Source organism: Henckelia pumila, chromosome 1, assembly GCF_033568475.1.
Source record: "Henckelia pumila isolate YLH828 chromosome 1, ASM3356847v2, whole genome shotgun sequence".
Lineage (NCBI taxonomy): Eukaryota > Viridiplantae > Streptophyta > Magnoliopsida > Lamiales > Gesneriaceae > Henckelia > Henckelia pumila.
Genome location: NC_133120.1, coordinates 71,695,214 through 71,705,704, shown reverse-complemented (window position 1 = coordinate 71,705,704; position 10,491 = coordinate 71,695,214). Strand labels below are relative to the sequence as shown.

Below are 10,491 nucleotides of genomic sequence, written 5' to 3'. Positions count from 1 at the left end.
TTATTATAAAATAAACATAAATCTATATTTGATAATATTAATAAAATTATCCTTTTATTCTTTTAGTATACGTCAAGAATATGTAATAGATCATTTGAGTTGCACATTTTTTTTCTTTAAAAAAATTGTATCTAATTTACAAAAATAATCCAATAATTTGATCTTTAAAAATAATTTCAAATGGTTTGGTATGTTTGAGTTTATTAATTATTAGTTAATAATTGGAATTATTTTGGCCATTTAGGACCATTTCAACAAAAAAAAGTCTAATATATAAAAAACATGTCTTTACTAACAATTATTAGTTACATAATTAAATATAGATTACTGAGATTATTTCAATATTATAACACAATATTATGATTATTATTATTATTATTATTATTATTATTATTTCAACAACTGAGGTGAGCGTAAGGTATTACCAACCACTGAAAAGCCCATGCCTTCTTATTACCCAACGCCTCGTTCTCTGTATTTCCCAGAATTCCATGTGCTTTCTGCGATATTACTTCAACTTCAAAACAAGTTTTTCTCTGGCATTTCAAGAAAAATACAATAAAGTAATCTCTTCGTCTTCTTCAAGACCCTTCATCATTATTTCAATCAATAATGGTACTATGATATCTATATTTACATCCACTTGACATTATATATTATATTAGTAAAACATTCAAAACCGAGGAGATCATTCCATAGAGTTATGAGCCTGTTTGTTTGAGGAGATCATTGGGTTATGGACATTGGACAAAGATTTCAGATATATCGGATTTTGAGTTTGGATGAAATAGGATTCTGGGAGGAGGCAAATATTTAATATATCTCCATCCCATCAAATCAAAGGTAAAGTTCGAATCTTTTTGGCATTTCCCATTGTTTTCTTGGTGAAAATGATGTGATCAGAGAGCTATGTGAGGATAGTTAACGATTGTTTGTTCGATGTTCCTCTGTTAGATTTGGTTGCGTTTGCTCAATCTTATACTTGATAACAGAAAATGGCAAGCTTTGTCCTTTGATTTATTCTATGCGACTAATCTCACTTTGTGTATTCTTCTTGAACAAGAGAGGGTCTTTCTTTTTTGTTTTTGTTTTTTTTTTGTTTTTAGAGGAAGAGTGGATCATTTGTTTTACTAATATTGTTGACCGTTGATAATCCTGGAAGAAATGACGCCCATTGTGTAAGGTGGTTCTGTTTCTTGATCATCTTTATTTTTTGTGGCAGTCCTTTTGAAGTCAAGAAAATGGGTTCCTATAATTCCGGTTTGTCCAAGGAAACTCAAATCTTTCATCTGAAGGTGTGGGCTTTAGTGGGCATCTTCTTCTGCATCTTTGCTGTACTTGTTCTTTTGCTGCTATGGTGTTTTGTAGCGCGTAAGAAATTTAGGACAGGGAACAAAATTCCAGTTAGCCGGATACCAAATTTGTCCAAGGAAATCAAAGAGATAAGAATGGACCAGAATTCAACTAACCATTTTGATCCTGAAAGAGATTCCTTCTCCATTGGAGAAAAGTTTCATGAAAATGATTCTGATAAGCTTATAGCTCATTTTATCAATGGGAAGGAAAGTAATGGAGATGGTAGTGGTCACTCAGGTTCATTTACCTTCACAGTGAAAGATGATGCTCCATTTGAATCTGTGGAGAAGCAGGGTTCTCTGGCAGTAAACCAGCCGTCCTCGCATCCTATTACCATACCGTCCCCTCTAGCAGGCCTCCCTGAGCTCTCGCAGCTCGATTGGGGTCACTGGTTTACGCTAAGGGATCTTGAAATAGCAACCAATAAGTTTTCAAAAGAAAATGTCATTGGTGAGGGCGGATACGGAGTTGTCTATCGGGGCCAACTGACCAATGGTACTGTTGTGGCAGTGAAAAGGCTACTCAACAATTTGTGAGTCGGTTTATGGATTTTATTCAGCTTAGTAAGAGAGAATTTTCTTACGTGCTTTCTTTAGGCATTGATGACCATGTGATGTTTAAATTGTAGAGGGCAAGCTGAGAAAGAATTTAGGGTGGAAGTAGAGGCTATTGGTCATGTTCGGCATAAAAACTTGGTTCGACTTTTGGGTTATTGTATCGAAGGTACTCATAGGTATTATTCTTTCACACTTCCTATCTTTACTTTCAAGAAAACAAATCAAAATTGGTAGAGAAAACATATAGGCCATTATATGTAATTAGTTACCTTTTTCCATCTATTTTGCCACACATATAGGTTATTGGTATATGAGTATGTAAATAATGGCAATCTAGAGCAATGGCTCCATGGAGCAATGTCCCAGCACGGATACCTTACTTGGGAGGGACGAATGAAAATTCTACTCGGCACTGCCAAGGGGTGAGTTTACATATCTTTATGTTGCCAAAGTTGGGTGATCATAGCCATCTGTTTATTGATGTAAACTGACATGACTGTTGCAGAATAGCTTACCTACACGAAGCGATTGATCCCAAGGTGGTTCATCGTGACATTAAGTCAAGCAATATATTGATAGATGACGACTTTAGTGCAAAAATATCTGATTTTGGCCTTGCCAAGTTGCTTGGTGCTGGAGAAACTCACATTATCACAAGAGTTATGGGAACTTTCGGGTGAGTTTTATTCCGGATCCACTTATTCTTTATCTTGGACTTGTTTGTAAATTGTTAGCTCTTCAAAAGATGTTGGGCCGGATATTGGTTTTGTAATCTTAAAATTCTCATATTTCCCCTTCTCGTTTCGTATTTGCCTCTCTTATATAGATACGTAGCACCAGAATATGCTAGCAGTGGCTTCCTAAATGAAAAGAGTGATGTTTATAGCTTCGGGGTTTTGCTTTTGGAAGCGATAACTGGAAGAGAACCAGTAGATGACAGTCGACCTTTGCCTGAGGTATATAGTTTTAGTTTGTAATAATAGTCTTTGAATTTATGCAAAGCTCTGATTCTGGTATCAAATGTGGAGGAGAATAGCACACAAATTCAACTATCCTTTCGCTTTCATGCTAGAACCAGAGCCTGATGCCAACTGATTTTGTAAATATTTCCAAGTTATTTTCACTGGCATCCCAACTCTCGAGACTTAGATTCACTTGTTGCACATTATTGAACTGGTTCTCTTTTCATAATCACTCTGTTGATGATCTTGCAAAGCAGAAAAATCTGGTTGATTGGATAAAGATGATGGTTGGGGCGAAGCGTTCTGAGGAAGTGCTTGATCCAAATATATACAACAGGCCATCTAAATCTGCCTTTAAACGAGCTCTTTTGACTGCCTTGAGGTGTGTCGATCCCAATGTCGAACAAAGACCTCCAATGAGTCAAGTGGTCCGCATGCTCGAGTCAGAGGAATACCCTGTACCGAGAGAGGTCCGCTTAGTTTCTTTCTCTCTGGTTTTTTATTCGAGATAGAATTTAACTAAAACAAGAAAACCACCTGAATCCATCTTTCAGAGGTTGTTTCATATGCAGCGTTTTCGTGTTCTGCTTCAGGGTCGTAAGAAGGCGAAGGAATCCTTCAGACCATCCTCGGATGGAGAGCAAATACACAGATACTGATGCAACACGTGAGACGATTCCAAGTTGAGGTTGGATACAATATATATACATTAGTATAGCTGGAAAGCCATGAAGTGCCAAGTGAATTCAAGATACAACGAAATTAGCTAAAGGGTGTTTTTTTTCCTTAGAAAAGAAATATACATACGATATGAGAACGATTTATTAAAATCGAAAGATACTGATATATACATCTCAGCACGAAGGATTCCTTCATTAATAGTCGGACTCGCCGACTATCAGGAGGATCACAGTGTTTTTCCATCTCTTTGAGCCTGTGAGTATGGATTTGAAGGGCCACTATACTTAGAATTTGTGCAGTTCCGTTTTGAAAGGACTTCATATGAGCTCTCCCTTGATGGAATAAAATCGAAATCTAAATTCTTATGATTCACTCGTATAAATAAAATGTGTACTTTATGACACAATGTATTGTGTTTATATCGAATGTATTGTGAATACGCACGCCTGCACATTGAAAATAGAATATACCGGTGAAATTTTTGCTCTTGTGGTCGTTGTTAGTGATCTAGATTTTGATCCTAAAACTCGATCATATCCATGATTTCATCGTTTTTAAAAGAAAACAAAATAATATTTTTTTTTTTGAAATTCAAAATCGAGTTTAAATAAAGTTACTTTCTATTATACTTCACACATGAATTTACTATATACAAAGTTGTATCTACTAATATTTTGTGTGTATGCATCTATCGCCTTATTCCCTTGTCAAGGTTTACTAATATATCATTAAGGTATGAAGAATACTTGTTTTGCCATAGAGTTATGCAATATGCATAACAAGAGTTACACACGCGGTTATGTGTTGCTTTTGAGATTGACATTACTCGCGTCAAGATTTGATTTTAGGAAGGAATTGATTTACCAATTGAAATTGTTATAAGAGATAAATGAATAAACAACTATGAAGATTCTAAATTGGCAATAATTACATGAAATTTATGTTATTCAAAACTTTAATTTTATTTATATTCACAATTCTCAGTATATATACAAGATAAAGATATTAACAGAGTTTTAACACTCGAATATCATTTTAAAATAAAGGATCTAATGAGATCAAAAAATGCACCAATCAACATACATTATGTTGTTGGATTAGCAATATCGAACAGTGTGCATTAGCACAACTCACAATCTAAAAAAATGATCGAGATTTCAACGATCTTTCAGGACATCACAAGGGTTGAACACCCAATAAAGTATTCATTGAAGAAATAAATTCTAACAAACAATGGAGTTCAGATGATCTTCAACTGAAGAAACATTCATCTGCATTACCGAGAAGATCATTATCATTTGCTAAAAATGATGAAGATATACTAGAGAATAATGGAACAATGAACTAAAATATTCTTAAAATTAAACGAGCTATTATTAATGAATCAACTTCATCATAATGACATCTTTAATAAAATTAGAAAACGAACTAGAAGAATTAGAAAACAAAATTAATAAGATTAATCTAACAATACAAGAGTTAGAGAAAAATCTCAGAGAATACATTGATTTAGCTACGACCAGATTAATAATAGAACAAGAAAGATTTAGTAAGAAAATATTAAGCTATCTTAAGAAAGTTTTTCCAAAGGATAAAGGGAAAGGGAAATTGGAAGAAGAACCACCATTCAAAATTGAATCATGGTATAGAAATCCTCTCATTTATGGAAAAACTAAGTATTAAGATGTTTAGTGAAACAGATCAATCTGATTATGAACAAATATGAATTAATACAGAAGAACTGTATCATTTACACCAGGAATCAGAACAATATAGAGATATGAATATCTTAGAAACAGAATCAGCAGATGATTCTAGACCACAAGTAACTCTAAGGATGAATGTAGGGGGCGTGGTAGTGGAACCAAAAATGAAGGATTCGAATACAATAAAGATCAATACTCTGGAACATATAAAGATGTTAGAGATATTCTTAGAGAATCAAAAACATCAGGATTTGCAAAACAAAACATTCTAGATTTAGGGTGTTCTACTACTAAAGAAAGAAAATCAAGGATATATCATTGGGCAAATGAACTATCAGTACAAATCCAATTAACATAATTAGATAAAAGTGAGAAGATACAAGTATTAACTCATGGAATGATAAAAATTACATTGGTAGGAGCAGTAAGAACTTGAGCTGAAAACCTAGTAATAATTAATCTACCACAAAGAATGACAAGACATCGATATTTTAAACTATTTGTTGAAGCCTTGTACCAGGAATTTTTAGGAGTATCAAACAATGATGCTAATTTAGTAGCCAAAAACATAGAACAAAATAGAGCAATTTTTTATCCTGGATAATGTCAAACTTTGTAATTTATTCTATTTAGAAGAATTTATCTGTGATTATGAAATAAACTATTATCAGCTAATAGACGCTGATAAAAAGGAACATTATAAATTAAGTATTTTTAATAAAATACATAATATACCAATAAACAATAAAGATGAATTCTTAACTAGATCTTACGTCAAAACATTATGAGGAGTTATTAAATTTATCAAAGATATAATAACAAAGAAATGTCATGAAGTAACACTAAATAAAAGAATATCCAAATCCTACAAACAAAACAATAAACTTTGTTGTGATAAAATAGAATTTACAGTAAAAGAATATGGTTGTAAAACAAACATACCACACAAACATCTAGAGTGACAGAAACAAAATAAAAATCAGAATAATTGATAAAGATTTTGATCAAGAAGAAGAGCAGCTCAGGTATAAGTTGATTCAGTGATTACAGAACAATGAGAATAGATATAATTGAAGAAGAAGTCAGAAAGAATAATAAGATAAGATAAAAGAAAAGATATCTAGAACTCACAGAATTGAAGTAAGTATTTCTTCAGTTTACGAGATTCAGTAGTAAGATAAACCTTATAAATAATTTAATAGGAAATTCATTTCTTATAAGAAAATAATTTTTTTCAGAAAACATTATAGAAGAAAATTTTATAAGAAATTTGATAACAAAAAACCACCTTGTCCAAAAGATAAAGAAAAAAATTGCACATGCTGGTTGTGCAATGAAGAAAGACATTATGCAAACGAATGTCCAAAACGTAGTGAAAAGAAAAAAAAAGTTAAACTTTTAGAAGAATGACACACTATTGAATTTTATCCAGTTGAAACAATCGAATTTTCATCAGATGATGAAAATATTTATTACTTTGAGGAATTAAGTGAATCCGATTTAGAATATGATTCAATTGATGATTCAAGAATAAATATTGATTCAGGCTAATCAATGGTCAATTTTGATTAACCCTAATATATTTTTCTATCTATACAATTGAAGGTTATTTACCCAAATTTAATTTCTCAAGGTCTATTATTTTAAAAAAATGTCAACTTAAGGATATTAATTAAATTGACCCACAACGGGTAATTGTAATTAGATGGTTATTTAATGAAATAAAATTTGAGGGAGGTCTATTTAAATCTTCCTTTTTTAGGTTTATAAAAAAATCATATGTTGTTACATCGTCAGCAGAGGTGTTGAGCCATCGCAGACGTCGTCGCTGCCATGGTGGGCCATTTAAAAAAAAATGACCTTATTTGATCTTCAATTTTGGTCAATTGACCTTAATTTTTTTTTTTTAGGTCCATGACCTTCATTTCGATTAAAAATACATTAATTTTAATTTAGAATTAACAAATTGTACTTTATGAAAAATAAAATAATAAATAATTATATATTCTAATTAATGTGATTGGTCAAATTCAAATTTAACGTGTACGTTGGCTCTCTCTCCTACTATTTTCTATGTTTTTCACCAGTTGATACGTTTTCTTCTCTTCTTCAAACCCTTTGATTTCTTCTTCTCTTTTCACTTTCATCCACTCAACGTAATTTCTTTTCTTGGTTCCATTCACAAGCTAAGAAAAAATATTTTTTTCCTAATTTTTTTCAAGTTTGTATGCATATTCTGTGATGGTCTTCTTTTCTTCTCTTCTGATTTTCATTCACCTTGTGTGATTTCTTTTCTCCATTCACAAGCTAGGTATACATATTTTTCCTCTACTTTTCTTTTTGTAAGCTTCTATGTAGAAAGAGCTGATAATTGTCGAACATGACCGAGTAAAATTTCTTCAAACATTTCTTCGATTTTTGATCTGTTCATTATTACTAATTTTGAAAACAAAAGAGTTCAAAATTTCAAATATAACTGGACCCTCCCTTGGAAGCCCTAAATTAACAATGCTCAAACGTATTTGCATTTCAATTTTAATTGTCAAACTAGTTGTTGCTAATCTAGGGCATATCACATATGTTTCAAATTGATATATGAAAAATCACATATATCTTCAAATCATACAAAACATTACAACTCAGAAACTATTACAAACGAATTTCACAACTTTTTTTGCAAAATAGGTAAACAAACTTACAAAAACTCTTTCATTGGATATTGGAAGTAGCAATGGTCATGTGATGGTGAAGAAGATGGACACTCTAAAAAGATGGTTGTGGGAGAAAGAAGATGGCCACTGGAGTGCAAAACATATTTTCTGGAGAAAGATATGGAAGAATGGTGGAAGAAGATGGTCACATGAAGAATGAAAATGGTTTATGAAGACTATTAAAGGGTTTACGAGATGGGTTGTGAGGTAGAGTTTACGGACTAATATTTGAATGAAAAATATGGTTTTAAATTTTAATGGTTGAATTTATGAATAAAGATGTTTTAATAATTTATTTAAGAAGGATATTTTTATAATATAATAATTGAAGGTTATTTGAAGGTCATATTTTTAAATCTTTCCCCGTCATGGCCCGGGAAAAGAAGTGCTTGGATGTCAGTGAACCAAAGACTGTGGCAACGACGAGGACAAATCGATTTATTTCCTCCCGATTCTTCTTATTTTATGAAATGGTTTATTTTTTCCCTTCTTGTTGGACCAATACACACTAGGGACCCGGCCCAGATGGGGCGGTTGAAACCCGGTCAACGAGTTTCGGGTCGGGATGGGTCTAAGTCAACGGGTCCGGACACGGATTCGGGTCGCGTCCTGGGTTTATGTGAACCCGCCCCATATATATATATATATATATATTATATATATAATATAAAATAATATATAATATATTATATATAGTGTATATTAATATATACAGTATCTCTATATAATATATTATATTATATATATGGCATATATATTTTAGATATACAATATATTATATACAGTAATATACCGTAGATTATATTTATGTATAATTTTTTTTTGTACAGTATATATCGTATAATATTGGAAAAATTGCATATATCACCCCTGTGATATCCCGGGTTCGCTGATAACCCCCTGTGTAATTTTTTTGTGCTAAAACCCCCCTATGTTTTCGGATCGGTAGCACACACTCCCCAACTTAATTTTTAGTCAAATTAAAAATAAAAATGCCAAAATTACCCCTACATAAATAATAAGATTTGTCACCTATATCACTCATTTTTCTTCCCTTCCTCTCTGCCATCACTGATATCTTTCATTTTCTTCCCTTTCTCTCAGCCAAACCCTAAACATATGAACTGCTGAACTTTCAATCGGACACCAGGAGGTCAATTAATTGCTCATCTTCAAGACTTGTATTTCGTAACTTAATCTGGTAAGTTTTAAAGATGTGACTGAGTTTAGGAGCGTTCTTACCGATTGGACAGTTAGGGCAGGAGTGGAGTTGTTGTTTATAAAGAATGAGAAAAGTAGGGGCACTGCTGCGTGTAAGGCTGGATGTGAATGGAGATTACATGCTAGTTTGGTCATGGGAGGACCAACATTTCAGGTAAAAACACTTACTGGAAAGCATTCATGTGTTAGGGCCACTACCAACAAATTTGCCACCTATAAGTATTTGGCAAAAAGAATTGAAATGATTGTAATCGAAAATCCTAGTATTCTAGTGGAAAAGCTTAGGAGGACTATCATTAGAAAATGTCGTGTTGAGGTTAACAAATACAAGGTATACAGAGCCAAGAAAGCGGCTCTAGAGAAATTGAAAGGTAGGATTAAGGCTCAATATTTAAAACTATGGGATTATTGTGAGACTGTTAGAAAATAAAACCCAGGTAGTAAACTCATATTAAGAAGAGATCTTTCATTTGATGTTCCTACATTTCAGAGAATTTATTTTAGTCGGCATTGAAGTTTGGATTTTTAGCTGGTTGTCGATCTGTTATAGGTCTTGATGGATGTTTTTTGAAAACTACTTATGGTGGGCAACTCTTAGTAGCGGTTGGAAGAGATGGGAATGAAAATATTTTCCCAATCTCAATGGCAGTGGTACAAGTGGAGAATTATGATAACTGGAGATGGTTCATCAATGAGTTGTTGGAGGATATTGGAGAGGGTAGGTGGACATTCATCACTGATAGACAAAAAAGGCTATTAGAGGCACTTAGTGAGCTTGCACCAGATTGTGAACATAGGTTTTGTTTACGCCATTTGTACCAAAATTTTTCAAAAAAGCATCCTGGTGTGGACTTGAAGGGGCTGTTGTGGGGAGCAGCAAACACAACAAACAAGAATGACTTCACAATCTGGATGAAAAGAATTGAAACAGCCGATCCAAAGACCAGTCCAGATTATGAAACTGCTGCTGAATGGTTAAGCAAAATCCCTCCAGCTCATTGGGCCAGGTCTCACTTCCCTATTTCATCCTTTTGTGATTTTATTGTCAATAATATGACTGAATCATTTAATAGCTATATTTTGGAAGCAAGAGACATGCCTATAATCTCTATGTTGGAGTGGATTAGAACAAAACTAATGATCAGAATTCAGGTGAAGAAGAAAGGAATTGAAAAGTATGTAGGCGAGGTGTGTCCAAATATAGTCAAAAAAAGTGAATGAGTATGAAGAAAAGGGCAGAAATTCACATGCACTCTTTTGTGGAGGGATGGAGTACCAGGTTCAAAATCCGAATGGA

General features: G+C 33.0%; 2 protein-coding genes across 3 annotated transcripts; both read left to right on the top strand.

The window, feature by feature from the left end:
• Positions 1 to 452: 452 nt before the first annotated feature.
• On the top strand, positions 453 to 4,023 carry LOC140874164 (probable receptor-like protein kinase At5g18500). 2 transcript variants are annotated; one of them, XM_073277449.1, is made up of 8 exons: positions 453 to 843; positions 1,223 to 1,888; positions 1,985 to 2,089; positions 2,213 to 2,335; positions 2,419 to 2,589; positions 2,740 to 2,869; positions 3,133 to 3,345; positions 3,469 to 4,023. In XM_073277449.1, exons 2-8 carry the CDS (start codon positions 1,242 to 1,244, stop codon positions 3,532 to 3,534), a joined length of 1,455 nt encoding a protein of 484 aa, XP_073133550.1. In that variant the 5' UTR covers positions 453 to 843; positions 1,223 to 1,241; the 3' UTR covers positions 3,535 to 4,023. The 2 variants fall into 2 exon arrangements, with proteins under 2 accessions (XP_073133550.1, XP_073133547.1); XM_073277446.1 differs by having other exon boundaries at positions 3,448 to 4,023.
• A 4,030-nt stretch (positions 4,024 to 8,053) lies between these two features.
• On the top strand, positions 8,054 to 10,415 carry LOC140864844 (uncharacterized). The gene is made up of 3 exons (XM_073269230.1): positions 8,054 to 8,138; positions 9,227 to 9,565; positions 9,745 to 10,415. Exons 1-3 carry the CDS (start codon positions 8,054 to 8,056, stop codon positions 10,413 to 10,415), a joined length of 1,095 nt encoding a protein of 364 aa, XP_073125331.1.
• Positions 10,416 to 10,491: the final 76 nt, after the last annotated feature.

Excerpts from the sequence above, each read along its gene's own strand:
- LOC140874164 (XM_073277446.1), top strand. The coding sequence starts at position 1,242 with ATGGGTTCCTATAATTCCGGTTTGTCCAAGGAAACTCAAATCTTTCAT. Across the intron at positions 2,090-2,212 it reads TGTATCGAAGGTACTCATAG|GTTATTGGTATATGAGTATG; the intron begins GTATTATTCTTT and ends CCACACATATAG. Across the intron at positions 2,590-2,739 it reads AGAGTTATGGGAACTTTCGG|ATACGTAGCACCAGAATATG; the intron begins GTGAGTTTTATT and ends TCTCTTATATAG.
- LOC140864844 (XM_073269230.1), top strand. The coding sequence starts at position 8,054 with ATGGCCACTGGAGTGCAAAACATATTTTCTGGAGAAAGATATGGAAGA. Across the intron at positions 8,139-9,226 it reads TCACATGAAGAATGAAAATG|TTAGGGCAGGAGTGGAGTTG; the intron begins GTTTATGAAGAC and ends CCGATTGGACAG. Across the intron at positions 9,566-9,744 it reads GGCTCTAGAGAAATTGAAAG|GTCTTGATGGATGTTTTTTG; the intron begins GTAGGATTAAGG and ends GATCTGTTATAG.